Below are 21,055 nucleotides of genomic sequence, written 5' to 3' on the forward strand. Positions count from 1 at the left end.
CACTAGCAATGGCATAGTAAGAAATATGATGCTGAGTCTTAGAGGCTATGAAGTCTAATCTTGGCTTTGTTGCTAAAAAGCTGTGGATTTCATTCAAGTCCTTGACCCCTGACTTTCAGTCTTAAATGAGGGGATCAGATGGTAATTTGCTGCATGTTGTTAAGATCCCTTTCAGCTTTGAAATTATTTTGGTAAAATAAAGAAAATAAAAAGAATAGTCATCTGGCCTCCTTAATCATGATTATTTTATGATAGTTGAGTGAAGCAGAGGTAATTATGGTATCCCTGGTTGATTGAAAATCAGAACATAAAAGATTTGAAAGCCTTCATTTAAGTGGTTTAGTTTTTGTTTTCTATAAAACAAGGTCACCTCAACAATTGATATCTACCAGTTTACTGCTTGGATATTTTGTTGGCTTGTCATTCTTTTCTCCTCCTCCTCCTTCTTTTTTTTTTTTTTTTTTTTTTTTAACTCTGTTAACTTGCTGAGGGTTTTATTTTGACCATATGGTGTAGCATCTTCGGTGGTCAAAATACAATGTAGATTTGTGAGTTGGTTGCCATCCTGAAAGAAAATAACTGTTAAATATTACTGTGTTGTACATACAAGTGAAAGTCTTATACTTTCATCATTTTGCCGTTTAAATTTGGAGTAAGCAATAATCTTTTTATGTATTGACCTAGATTAGATTAGATAAGAAAGGTATAAGGTGTCTTTCTTTGGGTTGTTAGCGTGAACATTTTATTTATAATGTGTAATATAATAAATTCTGAATAATTTTGATTACTTTGGAATATGATGACCTAAACAAAACTTGGGTTTTTATATGCTTTCTAAAGAAATTAACCAAGATATTAGAAAAAAGTATTCAGAGAAGTAGAGAAAAGCTCAGTGAAGTGGGAGACAAACACCTGGAGAAGAAATGGCCCAGCAATTTTCAGAATGAAGCTTCCTTGTTTGAAACATCGACCATCTATTTATTAGCCTTGTTTTTCTCCTCAGACCTGAACAGAAAGCTCTTCAAGGAAGGGGCTGTTATCTTCAAATATTAACTGATACTCTCTTTGATGTTATAGTATTATTATCTGACTTTTCTTTTCTAAATCACTGTACAGACTATCATGAAGAAAAGCAAGTCTTAAATGGTAAGTCATATAAATTTATGATAAAAAATGGATCGTATTCTTATGAATTACATTCACATACAGAATTGTTTTACAGAATTATTTGGGGTAGTATTTGGATTTTTTTGGGGGGGGAGGGGGAGGATATTTTTTATACAAAAGATGTCTTTACTTACCTAAACTTAGAGGCTTTGGCAGAACTTTATAGATCCCTTACTCCAGCCATTACTCTTAGAGTAAGTAGTCCCTCCTGGAACATCCCTGAACATGGCGATCATCTGCCTGCAGCTTGAATATTTGTTAGTGATGAGGAGTTCCACCCTCAGAAGCAAGACAGAACAAGTCATATCCCCCAGGCATGGAGCTGAATGCCAGTGTTTGCATATAGATGCTGAATAGCCTATTACTACTCTTTCCAGGCTCAACAGCTCTGGCTTCTTCATCCATTCAGTATGACCGAGAATTATGACTGACATTCTCCCCTCCCCACCTCCAATCAATCAATCAATCAATCAATACATAAATACATACATACATACATACATACATACATATGGTGTAGTGGTCAGTATTGACTCTTAGGAAATGCCTGGGGCTACGTTGATTGAACTACTTGTTTAAGGTATGTTTTTTTTTTCCTCTTTATTTATTTATTTATTTATTTATTTATATTTTTTTCAATATATGAAATTTATTGTCAAATTGATTTCCATACAACACCCAGTGCTCATCCCAAAAGGTGCCCTCCTCAATACCCATCACCCCCCCTCCCCCCCCCTCCCACCCCCCTCATCAACCCTCAGTTTGTTCTCAGTAAGGTATGTTTAGAAATAGGTTTTTTTCTCCATGTTTGCAAAAGAAAGTTATAGAAATTCAGCTATAAGCTAGATTGCCAGATTAGTTACCCTTCCTTTTTTAACTTGAGGAATACCGTCGTCTGTATTGTAGACTGACTTATTTCAGTTTTTAATGTAACACCTGAAGCTTTTTGTCTGATAGTATAGCACTGTATTAAATGAAGGGCCTATCTTGGGTTCCATATAATGATTGACTCTTTTGTGATAATAGGCATAAAACCATTGCTTAAAGACTAATTACTGATACACTGGGCATTTCCATTCCCACCACATATGGCTTCCAGAACCATTAGTTTCCTGTTGCCCTCCTCTGGATGCACTGCATTTAACTAATACCTCGGTTCAAGGTAGCCTTAAGAATGGAATATTAACACGTGTCCCTAAGTGTCTGGCTGGCACAGTTACCTATCATGATCTTGTATTCTATAAGATTGTGATATTTATATTTATATTTATATTTATATTTATATTTATATTTATTAGCTGCTTCTCATTTTGGTTCATTCAAGACTATGTGGTAAGTCTGTGTATTTGCAGATGTGATCTGTCTGCCAGCAATGTCGTTATTCAAATAACTATTTTAAATCCTGAATGAGATAGATTACTGTGGTATTCCACTAGAGACCTGATCCCTTCAAATTAACAACAGTCATCAAGCAGCACTTTGGGGAAAGAGAATATCCATTCAGTCCACCTAACTTTAGTTAATTATTTTACTCCACCCCTCATTCACCACAGGTTCCTTCAACTTTTTAGAATGATATTATATATAAGGTGTTTTATTTTGCTTGGCAGATGTTGAAATCAAAGCACATTCCACAGCCTATGACATTATTCTGTTCTAAAAAGACATATTTGTATGACATTGTATAGTCTTTTAGAATGTTTGGAAATTGTCTCCTTTGATGTCGCAAGATTGCAGGGCAAATTTCTTTACTAGTATGAATTTGAGGAAGCAGAAATGGTGGTTTTTGTAAGATCACAGTGCTGATACTGACTTCAAATCCAGATTTCTTGGTCCTAATCAGGTCCTAATAAGACCCTAATAAGATCAAAATTGAGTAACAATCTGTGAATCCTGTTGATAGCTTTTTCTTATGCAAAGTCTTAGATCGTGATGCATTTGTTTTTTATTTATATATCTAAGAGGCCTCCATATGATAAATGACATTAATCTCATAGTGAAATATCTTTTAAGTGATTTTTCAAATAATTTATTAAGATTATCTTTTCTTATTTTTTGTCATTTGAGATAAAAATACATTCATTTTTGTAGTCCTGTTGTTATACTTTTAGTTTTCTGGTAGAGCATTGTTCTTTAGGATTCACTCCTAGTTAGTTCATAACTGTGGTTTTGTTATGTCCCATCTTTGAGACTTATTTTGTTTATCTGAATATTAATTGTGTTCTGTAGAGTTGCATAGGAAGAGATGGAAACTGAGTGAGTAAGGCCTGGACTCAGGGCTCATGATCAGCCTCATCCCCCAAAATATGGCTGTTTGATATCTTGTGCTTGCACTTAAGTTGGATTTAAATAGAAGCTTCTATGGCTGGAAACAATCTTGAAACCTCTACATTAGTTTGTCTCAAAGATGCCTCCCCTCTCTGATTTTATATTACTGTGACTTTCTTTTAAAGTTTTTAATGTTTATTTATTTTTGAGAGAGAGAGAGAGAAAGCAGGGGAAAGGCAGAGAGAGAGGGAGACACAGAATCTGAAGCGGGATCCAGGCTCTGAGCTGTCAGCACAGAGCCCGATGTGGGCCTCGAACCTACAAACTGTGAGATCATGACCTGAGCCGAAGCTGGTCGCTCACCCGACTGAGCCACCCAGGTGCCCCATATTACTGTGACTTTAAAAAAAAATTTTTTTTAATGTTTATTTTATTTTTGAGAGAGAGAGAGAGCATGATCAGGGGAGGGACAGAAAGAGGAGACACAGAATCTGAAACAGGCTCCAGGCTTTGAGCTGTCAGCACAAAGCCTGACACAGGGCTCGAACTCACAAACCACGAGTGAGATCATGACCTGAGCCGAAGTCGGATGCTTAGCCAACTGAGCCACCCAGGTGCCCCAACTGTGACTTTTGATGTGAGACCTCCAGGATTCACCAGAGACGAAACATTAAATTTGTTTTCCTGCACAGTTTGAGGAATAGAAATGTAATTGTTGCAGTGATTTGCAACAGCCTTTTGGCAGCAGGCCTCTTTTTTTTCCAAACCGATCCTTCCAGATACCAACAGCACAGTCCTGTTGTGGGAGGGAAATACAGAATGCTTTGCAGAATCTCTAGAGTTCTTCCACATCTCTGAGTTCTCAACTAAAAATCACAGTTTTAGTGGGCTTTTAAAATGCTGTGTTGCTGCATGCTGACAGGATTGATTTCAGTGAGATTATGGAGTGACTGGAACCCTCAGACATTTCTGGTATTAAATATAAATTGGTACAACCACTTTGGGAAATTGTTAAGCAGCAGCTAGTAAAGCCAGATCTACACACACCTTGTATACTTGCAAAAATGCGGATATATGTTCTTTAAGAATGTGCAGGTACATATACAAGAATATTTATAACAGTGCTATTTATGTATAATAGCCCAAGACTGCAAACAACCCAAATGTCCAGCAACAGACTGTATAAACTCTCATATTTATACAATGTAGTATAAATACAAACTACTGATGCGTTCAACAGCATGGGTAATAGTTCAGAAGCCTCAAGGTTTGATTTATTGCTTACTATCAATCATACTTGTTTGACATAATGCCAAACAAAAAAAGCCTCAGACCAAAAGAGAACATATCTTATGATTCCATTTTTATAAAGGTCAAATACAGGCAAAAACTAAGGATGCTAAAAGTCAGAATAATGGTTACCCTTGGGGGGAGGGGTGGTGCTGGCTACAAGGTAAGTTTTTGTACATCTATGATTTGTGTCCTTTTATACTATTTTAATAAGAATTTTACTAAAAAGAAGAAAAAAAATAAATGCTATCTAGATGAACGGTAGCTGTTTTGTTTTTCTTTGTGAAGGCATGGTTCCCAAGAGCCAAGTGGCAGATACACTTGCCAAAGAAGGTTGTAGTTCTCCAAGGTATGGATTCTTGTTGTACTTTTTAAAAGCTAAATTACTTCTACACCAAAATAGACACATTAAAAAAAATAAACAGCTCTGAGTTTGAGTTCATGCTTACTGTATTAATCGTGGTTCTTTGACATAAGAACTGTAGTGCTCATTTATCAGGCATTGTTGGAAAATGGGCTGTTTTCTGTATGTGTGAATTTTTAGTATAACTAAAGTTTGATCCATTTTAAACACTTATGTGTTTAAATCTTTGTGTTTAAAAAATTTTAAGTTAAAAAATTTCAAAAATATTTTTGACTTTAAAAACTATTCAAAAATATTTTTCTGATTATAAAATATACATTCATGGTGGAAAACTTGGAAAATCTAGAGAAATAGAAAAGAAAGTGTTAAAATCAGTTGTAATCTATCAACTCTGGATGTGTACTTAATATTTGGTCTTTTCCACCCAGCTTGATTCATATAATACCTATTTCCATATTATTCTATTTTGATAATACTGGCATTGCAATGTATTTTATGAGCAGTATTCCTGTGTCCTATGTCATATTCTGCAAAAGCCATTTTTTTGTCTGCCTTCCATCATATGACCATACCATAATTTATTCAACTACATTGTTTTTCATATATTTAGTTTGTTTTACTGGTTTTTATGGAAATCCTTCAAAACGTATTGCATGGCAACTGTCTTAGTAAATTACGTGATCTCTAAATATTTTTGTTAAAGTTAACATTTCAAATGCCCTCAGGGTTATATGTATTCTTTGTAATTTTTTTTCTTCCTTTCTCCCCACTGCCAGTCTATAATATAATAGCATCCTGCTATATTTGTTAAATTTATTAAAGTATTTCATATACAGTTTTAACTTACGGGCATAAGGAAATCTCCTCTAGGATTTACCCCAGGGTGTCCTTATGTTTATAATAAGTGCAAAAACAGTATCAGTTTAATGAACATCTATTACAAAATGGAAGACTTGGTTTTACCTTAACTTTTACTGTTGAACCATTAAAAGACCTTGATGAATTATTAATCTTGATAATAATATATTTGTGATAGGGAGGAGTGAAGGTAATAAGCATGTAGATTTTGTCATGCTTCTTAAGAAAGTATGTTGTGTTACTGCTCTTATATAAAAGATTTTAATATAATGTGTAACCTTTCTAAAAAGTATCTTTTCAAAGATATTGTTTGTTTCAATCCAAGTTGGAATAATTACCCCCTAATTGTAAGACCTACCCCCATTATTTAGAACAAAGTTTACCTAGAGAAATATATTTTTCACTATAGATTTTAAGCTGCATATTTAAAATCATATACTTATGTTGTCATATTGCACATTTTTAAGCCATATATTTTTAAAATCACATATTTAATGACTTAGTATGTGTTACTGTACAATTATTGATATAATTATTCATTCTTTTAATATTTTATAGCTATGACTGGTTCCAGACAGACTCTTCAGTGACTATTGTAATATATACTAAGCAGAAGGTAAACAGTGTCTTTAAAATCAGAAAAAAAGTGAAGTCTTAATAAATGCCAGCTATTTTCTAAGCACTCTTTTTATATTATTAACTTATTTACTCACGGTAACTCCATGGAGTAGATCCTTTTGTTATCCCTATTTTATACATGGGGAAAACAGAAAGATTAAGTAATTTACCCAATGTCACACAGTAAGTGGCAGATCTAGCAGTTTGAACCCAGGCAGCCTGGCTCCAGAGTATATACTCTTAACAGCCATGCTATAGTGTCTTAAAAAAAGCTAGACTACAAAGTATTTTATGTACTTTTCCACGCACACACGCATCTGTGTGTGTGTGTGTGTGTGGGTGTGTGTGTGTGTGTGTGTGTGTAAGCATGGATAACAAAAGTGAGAATCCCAGTTAACTTCATTGTAAGAACTAATTTCTTGTGCATAAATTGGAATTTGAAGGACAGTAGAGACTATGATACTTGGTTTAGTATGCTTAAAACACTAATGGGATTCAGACACCCTCTTGAAACTAAAATTAAGGGGTTAATTGATTTACTAAGTACGTATTGAATTTCTGCTTTATTTGCAGGACTATTTTAGAATTCAGGGATCTAATGATGGGCTAGATATGTACATACTTGGCTTTCATGGGGCTTGCATCTGAGAAATCAGATCAGTACACAGACAACTTACAACATCTGCAAACACATCCTTCAGCAACTGGCAAGGTTCTCACACTGGAGGAACCATGTAAATTTAAAGACAAGTTCTGGCAGCTAGGGATTTCTGAGAATGCATGCTACTTCTGCAGTAGCAGAACCACAGATGAGCTGTGAGTTCCTCTGACTGTTACGGCATGATGTGACAACAGGAGTGATGGTAATCTGCTTGATACAGCCAAGAGGACCAGAGGCACTGCCTGAACCGCTTCCACTCCTTCTCTTTATTGTCTCCTCATCACACAGTCCAAAACCAAGAGGGCATGGCCTAAGGAGGTTGGGGTCTGCTCCCATTGGTAATGTCAGTGAGGCACAGAGGATGAATGATTAAGGGAAGGGGGAAGATTTCTATGTGGAATAATGCGTGCATTATACAGTATACATGATAGGTGCCACAATAACTTGTACCAAGGCTATGTAGAAATTAGAGCTGTCTAGAAAGCTGAAGTCAAGAGGCTGTGTAATTTGCACAGCATCATGCAGTAGTAAAAAGATAAAAATGAAGATACATATCTTGATTTCTGGTCTGATTCTAATTTTTTCCAGAGTATTTATTCAATAAATATTTACTGAGCACTTACTAGGTACCAAGCAATATTCTTGACAGTCTCTTACATTCAGAGCTTAGAGATGAGTGGGTGAGGTAGATATTAAGCAGAAACAAATATATAATTAAAATTGCAATATGTGCTTTGAAGGAGAACTAGGTTGTATGAGAGAGAAAAAACAGGAGTAATATTTATTCACGTTGTGGGTTCTATAAAGAAATGCCTTATGGGGGTGCCTGGGTGGCTCAGTTGGTTAAGTGTCCAACTCTTGATCTCAGCTCAGGTCATGATCTCACAGTTTTGTGAGTTAGAGCTCTGGACTGACAGTGTGGAGCAAAAGATAGATAGATAGATAGATAGATAGATAGATAGATAGATAGATAATAGATAGAGCCATATGAACATCCACTGATCATCTTAAAAGTATAGTAGTTATAGAAATTTGGGGCAAATTTTACATTTTAATCTTTCTCTTTCTGCTTTCTGTTTAAGGATATTAATCTAGACTCAGTAATAGTTGATCATCAGGATGATTCCTTTAGAGCAGAAATACTTATCAAGGATTATTCATATATTATACACGTTGGTAAGTACTTTATTCTTTATTAATGGAAACAACTCCAGTTTCCCTTAATTCTGGCAATAAACTTGGTCTACACTCTAGGTAGCAAAAATATTTTATCTGGTGTTGTCATTTTGTTTTGTCATTTTTGATTTATCTTTTTTCTATTTTTTTCTTTACACTAACAACAGTGCAGGCAAATGGCAGCCTGACCTCACCTTTCCCAAGTTTAAACAATTCAGTGCAATCAAAGTCAGTAATGATATGAAATATTTGTTGCCCTGGCTTTGTTAAATGTCTTTTACTTGATATCTGCAAACAAATCTCTGGAGACCTGTCCCATGCTCCTAGAACAGCCATCACTAAGTGCTCATTTCATTGGCCTGTTTTTTTTGCCAGCTCCACCATGGGAAGTGCAAGGCGGCACCAAAACAGCGTGGACTGTAAAGTTGTATTGTATCCCTCAGCTGCCTGTTCCTTCATAACCTACAATTCACTCTGTCTGCTTTGAGAAATTAAAGATCAAAAGAAAGAAACCAGAACTCAAATCTGGAACCAAAGATGCCAGGTTTAAAAAAAAAAATTTTTTTAACATTTATTTATTTTTTGAGAGACAGAGAGAGACAAAGTGTGAGCAGGGAAGGGCAGAGAGAGAGGGAATCACAGATTCCAAAGCAGGCTTTGGGCTCTGAGCTGTCAGCACAAAGGCTGATGCGGGGCTCAAACCCACAAACCATGAGATCATGACCTGGGCCAAAGTCAGACACTTAACAGTTTGAGCCACCCAGGCACCCCAAAGATGCCAGATTGTAAATCCACATTTCACCCATAATGACTCTAGGATTTCACCCTTTTCTGCTCCAATGAAGGCGATATTGTTCTAGTTAGAAGATAGAAAAGAAACAAACAACAACAATAAGAAAATTATGTTTTAAGCAGTCATTCTTTTAAAAAAAATTTTTTTAGTGTTTTTATTTATTTTTGAGACAGAGACAGAGCATGAGCAGGGGAGGGGCAGAGAGAGGGGGAGACACAGAATCTGAAGTGGGCTCTAGGCTCTGAGCTGTCAGCACAGAGCCCAACGCAGGACTCGAACTCAGAGTGTGAGATCATGATCTGAGCTGAAGTCGGACACTTAACCACCTGAGCCACCCAGGCGCCCCTTAAGCAGTCATTTTTATATGAAGAACATCATTTACTTTTGCAAAATAGAGACTGATTCTCCAGACATTGGGTGACTCGGGATTCTGTTTGCTGCCTTACTGTATTTTTTTTTCCTCTTTCCTTTTTATAATTTTAGTTTTTGGTTTTTTTTAATATACATCTAAATTAGTTAGCATAAAGTGCAACAATGATTTCAGGAGTAGATTCTTTAGTGCCCCTTACTCATTTAGCCCATCCCCCCTCCCACAACCCCTCCAGTAACCCTCTGTTTGTTCTCCATACTTATGAGTCTCTTCTGTTTTGTCCCCCTCCCTGTTTTTATATTATTTTTGTTTCCCTTCCCTTATGTTCATCTGTTTTGTCTCTTAAAGTCCTCATATGAGTGAAGTCATATGATATTTGTCTTTCTCTGACTAATTTCACTTAGCATAATACCCTCCAGTTCCATCTACGTCGTTGCAAATGGCAAGTTTTCATACTTTTGATTGCCGAGTAATACTCCATTGTATTTATATACCACATCTTCTTTATCCATTCATCCATAAATGGACATTTGGGCTCTCTCCATACTTTGGCTATTGTGCATAGTGCTTCTATAAACATGGGGGTGCATGTTTCCCTTCGAAACAGCACACCTGTATCCCTTGGATAAATACCTAGTAGTGCAATTGCCAGGTTGTAGGGTAGTTTTATTTTTAGTTTTTTGAGGAACCTCCATACTGTTTTCCAGAGTGGCTGCACCAGCTTACATTCCCACCAACAATGCAAAAGAGATCCTCTTTCTCTGCATCCTCGCCAACATCTGTTGTTGCCTGAGTTGTTTATGTTAGCCATTCTGACAGGTGTCAGGTGGTATCTCATTGTGGTTTTGATTTGTATTTCCCTGATGATGAGTGATGCTGAGCATCTTTCATGTGTCAGTTGGCCATCTGGATGTCTTCTTTGGAGAAGTGTCTATTCATGTCTTTTGCCCATATCTTCCCTGGATTATTTGTTTTTTGGGTGTTGAGTTTGATAAGGTCTTTATAGATTTTGGATACTAACCCTTTATCTGATATGTCGCTTGCAAATATCTTCTCCCATTCTGTCGGTTGCCTTTTAGTTCTGCCGATTGTTTCCTTCGCTGTGCAGAAGCTTTTTATTTTGATGAGGTCACGGTATTCACTGTTTTACTGTATTAATGAAATACCTTCAGTCCTGAATTTGATCAGAGTAGAAAAATGTTTTTTCTTTCCTATTTTCTCCATTCAGTAGATTAATCAGACTGGAACCTTAAACTTTTCTTCTAGAAATAATCTGTCCTATTTTTTCTTAGCATGAGACCTAATGTATATTGCCTCTTGGGGAAGAATTTTAAACAAACACTCTAGTATCTAGAAAAGTATACATTACTCATTAGCACTGCATGATTTTTCTTTAAGTGAAACCTCCTTGCCACCATCTATTATGTTTCAAATGCTTTATGGCTAATTTTGTTCACACTGTAGCTAACAATATTGTAGCACACAATACAAAAGAAAAAAAAAATTCCACAGTCAAAAATAGTCATATTTTTGACTCCAAAATATTGCAAGAAAATACTTTTGGATGCTGATATTGGATTGGAAGAACTAATGCAGAATGGTAAGTTCCAGATAGCCTTGTTAACACAGTGAAGTTTGAAGCAGATGTCTGTGAAAATATTTCTTCCATTTCCTCCTTCTGGAACATAATTTCCATAAGGGCAGTGGTTTTTCTTTCATTAACTGTTGTATCCATAAAGCCTAGAAAGTAATACATACTCAGTAATTTTCTTTCAATAACTGAATGAATATTCAACCTCAGAGAACAATAAGAAATGAAGAACTAAGCCAGACCCAAGCCAGGCCCGTATACACACTCATGCTTGTGCTCACACTGAGAGCACACACGCTTCAGGTGCTACACGCCTTCCCACCCTCCTCCTGTCTTGGTCTGTAGGGACGGCAGTCTGGGACCATACTTTGGACTAGTGTGGGTTACCTACTTGTTGGCACTTGAGTATTTGCTCTTCAATAGGGAGAGGAATTGAGAAGTTGAAAAAATGTATTTGTATTTAAATACTTTGACATTTTGGGGCGCCTGGGTGGCGCAGTCGGTTAAGCATCCGACTTCAGCCAGGTCACGATCTCGCGGTCCGTGAGTTCGAGCCCCGCGTCGGGCTCTGGGCTGTTGGCTCGGAGCCTGTTTCCGATTCTGTGTCTCCCTCTCTCTCTGCCCCTCCCCCGTTCATGCTCTGTCTCTCTCTGTCCCAAAAATAAATGTTGAAAAAAAAAATTTTTTTTTTTAAATAAAAAAATAAATACTTTGACATTTTGGTTGTGCAGTTTCTTTCTCCTGGCTCTCAGAATATGTTTTACTTACCTTGAGAGATTTGAAACAGTGCATAAAAGAACCATTTAAATGATCTTACATGGTGTTCATAGACTGTATGAATTGAAGTTGGATTTTAACTAACATATTTTTCTTTCCTAGAACTAAGCCATGAAATTGAAGAAGATTTTTCTGGTAAGCTACCAAAAAATAATTACATGTATGCATGCACACATACACATACACACACACACACACACACACACACATACACACACAGGGGAGAGAGGGAAAGGAGGAGAAAAATCAGCATTTGTCTTATTCTTCATATGTGTATTTTCATATTGCAAAACAAAGATGTGACATTTTTTTTATAAACAAATATGTTAATGTTTATAAATATATTCTCCCAGGTTTTTTCTCCGTCTTTAATTTCCCCTTATTCCTTTCATCTCTCTACCCTTTCCTTTTTCTCTCCTTAGAAAAAAATTCCTGTCTTCTTTCCATTCTTCCTTCCCTCCTTATCTCCACCCCACTCCTGACATGCACCCTGTTAAATATACTAGACCAGACAAATTTTTATTAGGTGTATATATTTAAATATGTAATGTTAACAGAGCTTATTAAATTATTTTTTCTGCATATAAAAGTGCAATGTGGATTTTACAAAGCTGTTAACATAATATTCATAGAATGGTGGTTTTTTGGGTTTTTGTCCTTTGCTTTTAGCTTTATTGAGGTATAAATGACAAAATTATAATATATTTAATTGCATGATGATTTGATATATGTATACATTGTAAGAGAATTCCAAAAATCGAGTTAACACATCCATCACCTCACATAGTTACTGTTTGTGTGTATGTGAGAACACGTAAGTTCCACTGTCTTAGCAAATTGGAATTGAACAGTATTATCAACTGTAGTTACCATAATTATACATTAGATCTTCAGACCTTATTCATATCTTAACTGAAAGTTTGTATGCTTTTGTCATCTTCTCCCCACACCCTACCCTTAGCCACTGGCAACCACCATTCTACTCTCTGTTTATAGGAGTACATGACCTTTTCTTTTTTCTTTTTTTTTTTTTTTTTTTTTTTTTTTTTTTTAAGACTCTACATATAAGTGATACCATGCAGCATTTGTCTTCTCTGTCTGGCTTATTTCATTTAGCATAATGCCTCCAGGTTCATCCGTTTTGTTGCAAATGGAAGGATTTCCTTTTTTTTTTTTTTTTTTTTCAGGCTGAATACTTCATTAGAGATATGTACACATATATCTGTAAATATATATACTTTTTTAAATATTAGTCCTTTCTTGTTTTAAAATACTGTCAGAGTACCCTATACTGGTTCTGTGCCTTCTTTTTTTCCATATAACATAGTAAACTCTGTAAATTGTATAAAGTCAAGGACCATGTTTCTGTATTTGTTAAGCTTCAAATCAATGAATGTTCATTGAAATGAATGTATTTGACTAATCTATCTTAAAAAGTTATTGTTAAATTGCTATTGAATTATGTGTTTACAGTGAAAAAGAATAGAATGTTTCTAAAGACAAAATGAAATATACTTTAGGTCTTCAAAAGCATATTCAATTCATAAAAGTTTATCAATATGTAAAGTCTATATCTCATTATTATACCCATATATTCTGCACTCTCTTAAAAAGTCAAAAATAAAAAGATAATGTAAAGGGTTTTTAATTATTTAAGATTCATATGCACTTTTTAGTGATTCATGAGGCTGTTTCTGTGTTTACTAGGCTCAGTATTGATCTACTGAATTTAATCATAAGAACCTCTCAAATCTCAATTGGGAAATGTTAAGAGTATAAATAAATTAAATTTGCTCTTATGAGTCCATTCAGTGACTAATTTATATGTCAGCCAGCCCCTTCCTTTTTTGTTTTGGTTTTTAGCTATATGTTAATTACTTGCCATGTCTATATTTGAGCTTATATGAGAACTGTCAATACATGTTAGTTTGGCCCTTGATAAATCAGTTTGAAAGAAGTTAACTTGAATCATAAAGTAAATTAAACTGGATTTAACATCACATAAGGCATAAACAATTTTGATATGTATACAAAGTCTTACTAATGATCCCTGTTATTCCTATCAGATCAGGACATTTGTATTGTTTGAGAAAGATTGATTTTAGAATAATGTATTATATTTAGTTTCAATGAATACAAACGGAATTTATCTTTTCAGTGCGGGTTGTTGAGAATGTGGGAAAAATAGAAATTGTCCTAAAGAAAAAAGAGAATGCTTCTTGGAAACGTCTTGGTCACCCCCTCGAGAATCATAATTCACTTATTCTAAGGAAAGATACAGGTATGCTGTGCTGTTATTTTGAGTCCTCTGTTCATGAAAATATTTTGTCAGTAGTACAACTGTACCAGAATTTGGAAGGCCATTTTGAGATGAACCTTTAAGAAGTTGAGAAAGAACATAGTGTCTTTTTTACTCCTTTTTTAAAAAAATTTTTTTAATGTTTATTTATTTAAGAGAGAGAAAGAGACAGAGTGCAAGCAGGGGAGGGACAGAGAGAGAGCGAGACACAGAATGCAAAGCAGGCTCCAGGCTCCGAGCTGTCAGCACAGAGCCTGACATGGGGCTCGAACTCATGAACCCCAAGATCATGACCTGAGCTGACACTGGCTGTTTAGCCAACTGAGCCACCCAGGCGCCTCTCCTCTTTGTTTTCTTTTATTGAGGTATAATTGACATATAACATATACTAGTTTCTGGTGTGTAATGTAATGATTCGATATTTGTATACACTATGAAATGATCATCACAGTAAGTCTAGTTAACATCTGTCACCGACAGATTTTTTTTCTTGTGATGAGCTCTTTTAAGAGCTACTTACTTAGCAACTTTCAAATATTCATTACTGTACTATTAGTCACCATGTAGTAAATTATATCCCCATGATTTATTTACCTTTTAACCCATTCTCCTATTTTTCCCAACCCTGACCCCTGCCTCTGACAGCCACTAATTTGTTTTCTGTATCAGTGAGCTTGAGTTTATTTGTTTTGTTTTGATTTTTAGATTCCACATATAAAAGAAATCATACATGTTTGTCTTTCTCTGTCTGACTTATTTCACTTAGCATAATATCCTTAGGGTCCATCCATATTGTCCAAATGACAAGCTGACAAGGCTTTACTCTTTTTTAAAACAGCTGGATGGTATACCATTGTGTGTGTGTATGTATATGTATGTGTGTGGTGTGTATGTATGTATATAAATATATATACCACATCTTCTTTATCCATTCATCTATCAGTGGACACTTGACTTGTTTCCATATCTTGGCTATGGGGAGGTGCATGTATCTTTTTATATTAATATTTTATATTATATTTTTGTTTTCTTCAGATAAATACTTAGAAGTGGAATACTGGATCATATGGTAGTTGTATTTTTAATTTTTTGACAAACTCCATTCTGTTTCCCATAGTGGCTGCACCAATTCAGATTCCCACCAACAGTGCACAAGGGTACCCTTATGCAACTCTTATTTTGTGTTTTTGAGAATGTCAGTTCTCAGAGGTGTGAGGTGACAGCTCATTGTGGTTTTGATTTGCATTTCCTTGGTGATTGGTGATGCTGAGTACCTTTTTATGCACCTGTTGGCCATTTGTATGTCTTCTTTGGAAAATGTCTCTTCAGGTTCCCTGAATTTTATTTTTAGATTTTAATCTATTTTTTAGTCAGATTGTGTTTTTGCCATTGAGTTGCATGAGTTCTTTATATATTTTGGATCTTAACCCTTTATCGCATATATGATTTGCAAATATTGTCTCCCATTCAGCAGGTTGCCTTTTCATTTTGTTGGTGGTTTTCTATTATTGTAGAAGCTTTTCATTTTATTTTAAAAGTTTATTTTATTTATTTTTGAGAGAGCGAGCAAGCAGAGAGGACGGGCAGAGAGAGGGGACAGAGGATCCAGAGCAGGCCTACACTGTCAGCACAGAGCCCGACATGGGGCTCGAACTCACAAACTGCAAGACCGTGACCTGAGCCGAAGTCAGATGCTTAACTGACTTAACCCAGGGGCCCCTTGTAGAAGCTTTTTAGTTTGATGTAGTGTCTAACTTTAATTTTGCTTTTGTTGCCTTTGATGTCAGCTCCAAAAAATCATTGCCAGGATCGCAAGTAGCTTACCATCTGGTTTCTTCTTCTTCTTGTTACAGGTCTTACATTCAAGTCTTTAATCTACTTTAGTTTTTGTATATGTTATAAGATACTAGTCTAGTTTCATTATTTCGTATATGGCTGTCCAGTTTTCCCAGCACCATTTACCTAAAGGGACTGTCCTTTCCCCATTGTATATATTCTTGCCTCCTTTGTCATAAATTAATTTACATATATGTGTAGGTTTATTTCTGGGCTCTCTATAATTTTCCATTGATTTATATGTCTGTTTTTATGACTACCATATTGTTTTGTTTACCATAGTTTTGTAGAATAGTGAAAAAGGGGAGTATGGTACCTCTAGCTTTCTTTCTTAAGATTTAAGATTTCTTTTTTTTTTTTTAATTTTTTTTTAACGTTTATTTATTTTTGAGACAGAGAGAGACAGAGCATGAAGGGGGGAGGGGCAGAGAGAGAAGGAGACACAGAATCGGAAGCAGGCTCCAGGCTCTGAGCCATCAGCCCAGAGCCTGACACAGGGCTCGAACTCACGGACCTGAGTTGAAGTCGGATGCTTAACCGACTGCGCCACCCAGGCGCCCCAAGATTTAAAATTTCTTAAGATTGCTTTGGCTATTTGAGTTTTTTTGTGTGATTTCATACAAATTTTAGGATTATTCTAGGTCTGTGAAACATGCTATTGGTATTTTGACAGTGATTACACTGAATGTGTAGATTGTTTTGGGGAGTATGGACATTTTAACAATTTTTGTGGATTCTTCCAATTCATGAGCATAGTATTTCCTTCTATTTGTGTCATCTTCAGTTTTTACCATCTATATCTTATACTTTTCGGACTACAGGTCTTTTACCATCTTGGTTAAATTCCTAGGTTTTATTCTTTGTGATGCAATTTTAAATGAGATTGTTTTCTCAATTTCTCTTTCTGATAGTTCATTATTAGTGTACATAAATGCAACATATTTTTTTTTGTATATTGATTTCGTATCCTGTAACATCAATTATTATTTCTAACAGTTTTTTGGTAGAATCTTTAGGGTTTTTTTAAATATGTAATATGTCATCTACAAATAGTGACAGTTTTACTTCTTCATTTCTAATTTGGGTATTTTTTATTTCTTTTTCTTGCTCTGGCTGGGACTTCCAATATTATGTTGAATAAAAGTGGGAGAGTCAGCATCCTTCTCTTGTTCCTGACCAGCTTTTTACCATTGAATATGATTTTAGTTGTGAGCTTGTCATTAGCAGCCTTTATTAATGTTGAGGTGTGTTCCCTCTCTACCCACTTTGTTAAAAGTTTTTATTATAAATGAGTGTTGAATTTTGTGAAATGCTTTTTCTGCATCTGTTGAGGTAATCATATGGTTTCTGTCTTCCATCTATTAATGTAGTGTATCACATTGATTGGTTTGTGGATGATGAACCATTCTCGTATCCCTAGAATAAATCCTTCTTTACCATGGTGTATAATCATTTTAATGTATTGTTGAGATCAGTTTGTTAATATTTTGTTGAGGATTTTTACATTTATGTTCATCATGGTATTGGTTCTGTAATTTTCATCTCTTCTGGTGTCCTTGTCTCGTATTAGGGTAATACTAGCCTTGTAAAATGAGTTAAGAAGCATTCCTTCCTTTTCTTTTTTTGGGAAGGATTGGTATTAATTTTTCTTTGAATGTTTGGTATTATTCACCAGTGAAGATATCTGGTCCTGGACTTTGTTTGTTGGCAGGTTTTTAAATTACTGATTCAGTCCTTACTAGTAATTGGTTCATTCAGAATTTCTATTTTTTCATGATTAGGTCCTGAAAGATTGTATGTTTCTAGGAATTTAAATACATCCCATAGGTTGTCTAATTTGTTGGTGTATAATTATTCATAGAATTCTTTTATGATCTTTTACATTTCTGTGGTACCAGTTGTAATATCATCTCTTTTATTTCTGCTTTTATTTGAGCCCTAATTTTTTTTTTAAGTCTAGCTAATGGTTATCCAATTTTATTTATCTTTTTAAAGAACCAATTCTTAGTTTCATCGATCTCTTTTATTGTGTTTTTAGTCTCTGTTTCATGTATTTCTGCTCTGATATTTAATGTTTTTTTCCGTCTACTATCTTAGTGCTTCATTTGTTCTTTTTGTCCTGGTTCCTTGATATATGAAGTTAGGTTGTTTTTTTGAGATTGTTTTCATTTATTGAGGTAGGCATTTGGTACTATGAAATTCCCTTTAGAAAACTGCCCTTGCTGTATCCCATATTTTGATATGTTGTATTTCCTTTTCATTTGTCTCAAAGTTTTTTTGATTTCTTCTTTTATTTGTTGACCCATTGATTGTTCAAGCATGCTGTTTCATCTCCACACATCTGTGAATTTTTCACTTTTGTTCTTGTAATTGATTTCTAGTTTCATACCATTATAGTTGGAGAAGGTGTTTGATATGATTTAAAATTTGTTCTGTGGCCTAACATATGTTCTGTGTGCACTTGAGAAGAATGCATATTCTATTGCTTTTGGGTGGAGTGTTCTGTATATATCTATTAAATCAGTTTGGCCTAATGTGTCATTTAAGGCCAGTGTTTCCTTATTGATTTCCTTTCCGGTGTAAGTGGCATATCGAAGTCCATTACTATTAATGTATTGTCAATTTCTCCCAATTAGGTCTGTTAATATTTGTTTTATATATTTAGATACTCTAACCTCTGTTGGGTATATAATATTTACAAATGTTATATCCTCTTTTTGGATTGACTCCTTTATCATTATATAATGCTGTCTTTGTCTCTGATTCCGGTCTTGGTTTTGAAGTCTATTTTGTGTGATAGAAGTATAGCCAACTCAGCTTTCTTTGGGTTTCCATTTGCATGGAAATTCCTTTTTTCATTCCTTTGCTTTCTATCTGTATGTGTCTATCTGAAGTGAGTCTCTTATAGGCAGTGTTTAGATGGATCCTGTTTTTTAATCCATTCAGCCACTCTATGTCTTTTGACTGGAGAATTTAGTCTATTTACATTAAAATGATTATTGATAGGTATGTACTTTTTGCCATCTTGTTAATTGTTTTCTGATTGTTTTGTAGTTCCTTTCTTCTTGCTCTCTTCTGTTATGATGTGATGACTTTCCTTAGTATTATATGTAGATTCCTTTTTTGTTACCTTTAGTGTTTACACTATAGGTTTTTGCTTTATGGTTACCATGAATGAGGCTTACATACAAAAATCTATATTTGTAATGGTCTATTTTAAATTGATAACAACTTAAGTTCGAATGCATTCTACAACTCTACGTTTTTGATGTTACATTTAACAAGAACTTTTTTCTTGTGTAAACCTTAAGTAATTATTGAAGTTGTAGTTGTTTTTATCACTTTTGTCATTAACCTTCATACTAGCTTTATAAGTGATTAATCTACTACCTTTGTTGTATATTTACTTTTACTGATGAAATTTATACTTTCATATATTTTCTTGCTACTAATTAGTGCCATTTCTTACCAGCTTAATGAAGTCTCTCTAACATTTCTTGCAAGGCTAGTTTAGTGATCATGAACTCCTTTGGCTCTTACTTGCTTGGAAAACTCTTTTTTTAATAGAGATTAAATTTTAGTCTCTACTATCTAATGTTTAGGCATTACAAAGTTATTAGGTAGTGATATCTGAATAGGGAAGCCTACTTGTTCTTAGACTGTTGTTCAACCATTTACTCCTTCAGGTTCCTTTTTATGAAAGGTGCAAAAACAAGTTTAAGTTTATGCCTCATATGCACATCACCTTTTTTTTTATATTAAAGACAACATGTTTATTGTTTTTCTGTTTATTTAAACCATTTTCTCAGTTTACTCCTAAAAGATGTAATTCATTTCCTTCATTTCATTTCTTCATTCATTTCTATTTTTTGTTTATTTTTTAGGTTTTTAATCTTAGTATAACATATTTATAAAAAGAGAATGCATATTATAAGTGTTCCACTTGATGAATTTTCACATAATGACATCCTCTATATTTGTTTGTTTGTTTTAAGTTTATTATTTTGAGAGCGAGGGAGAGAGAAAGGATCCCAGGCAGGCTGTATGCTGACAGTGCAGAACCTGCCTGACATAGGGCTCAAACCCACGAGCTGTGAGAGCGTGGCCTGAGTTGAAACCAAGAGGCAAATCGACTTGGCCACCCAGGTGACCCGATCCAACAGTTTTAAAATTTCACAATATGATATGCCTTAATGTGGGTCTGTTGTCATTTATCTTACTGGCTCTTTATCCTTTGTGTTATTTTTCATTATAGAAACTTAAGACCTACAGTTCTGGGAAATATTGATTTTCCTTGTCTTCATAGTCTGTTTTTTGCTGTCCAGAATAAGAAGTATTCTTATTTGAAGCCTTTTTAAATAAGTCTTCTAAATAGCTCATCTTTTCTCTCTTATTTTCAATTTTGTCCTTTTGTTCTATATTTTGTTGGGTGATTTCTTTAGCTGTGTCTTTCAGTTCTTCTATTGACTTACTCATTTCTACTATCATATTTTTTAACTTCTAAGAACCCTTTTCATTTCTGTTCCTTTGTTTTAGTATCATGTTCTTCACAGCCTCTCTTATCTTTTTAAGAGTTACTGACAGAGTTTTAGAGTTTCCTTCTCCCTATTTAACCTGTGTCCCCAAAGTTTGTTTGTTTTAGTATGTCTTCCATATTAGATGCTTTCTTTGAATGTCTTTTGATCCCTGACTACCTGCTCATATATCTGGGGGTGGAACTCTAAAAGCTGCTTAGAAACTTTGTGCATGTGGGTGAGACTTGTTAACAATAATATTACCTATATGGATGGGTCGCTTCCTTGGAAGAAGTTCGATGCCAGTATTTTGCAAAGTCTTAAGAGTAGACAGTGTCCTACTTTGCACTCAAAATTTCAAAAGTCTTATGGGGAAAGTGGGCTGAGTGTCTAAATTTAATTTCTTTTATTTGTTTGTTATCTAGTATACTATATTAATTTGCTAGGGTATTTGCATAGCAAAGTACCACAAA

At 34.8% G+C, this 21,055-nt stretch overlaps 1 protein-coding gene across 2 annotated transcripts in view; it reads left to right on the forward strand.

Annotated features, from left to right (window-relative positions):
- The window catches only part of LOC125166670 (cytochrome b5 reductase 4), a 93,092-nt gene that overhangs the window by 42,659 nt on the left and 29,378 nt on the right, over window positions 1-21,055 (forward strand). For both annotated transcript variants that reach the window (XM_047860652.1, XM_047860651.1), the window contains exons 5-10: window positions 1,117-1,146; window positions 5,014-5,074; window positions 6,506-6,563; window positions 8,309-8,402; window positions 12,036-12,068; window positions 14,092-14,214. In XM_047860652.1, the coding sequence (XP_047716608.1) occupies window positions 1,117-1,146; window positions 5,014-5,074; window positions 6,506-6,563; window positions 8,309-8,402; window positions 12,036-12,068; window positions 14,092-14,214 (399 nt within the window). The remainder of the gene's footprint in view (window positions 1-1,116; window positions 1,147-5,013; window positions 5,075-6,505; window positions 6,564-8,308; window positions 8,403-12,035; window positions 12,069-14,091; window positions 14,215-21,055) is intronic.

The sequence above is a fragment of the Prionailurus viverrinus genome, chromosome B2 (genome assembly GCF_022837055.1).
Source record: "Prionailurus viverrinus isolate Anna chromosome B2, UM_Priviv_1.0, whole genome shotgun sequence".
In the NCBI taxonomy this organism is placed as follows: domain Eukaryota; kingdom Metazoa; phylum Chordata; class Mammalia; order Carnivora; family Felidae; genus Prionailurus; species Prionailurus viverrinus.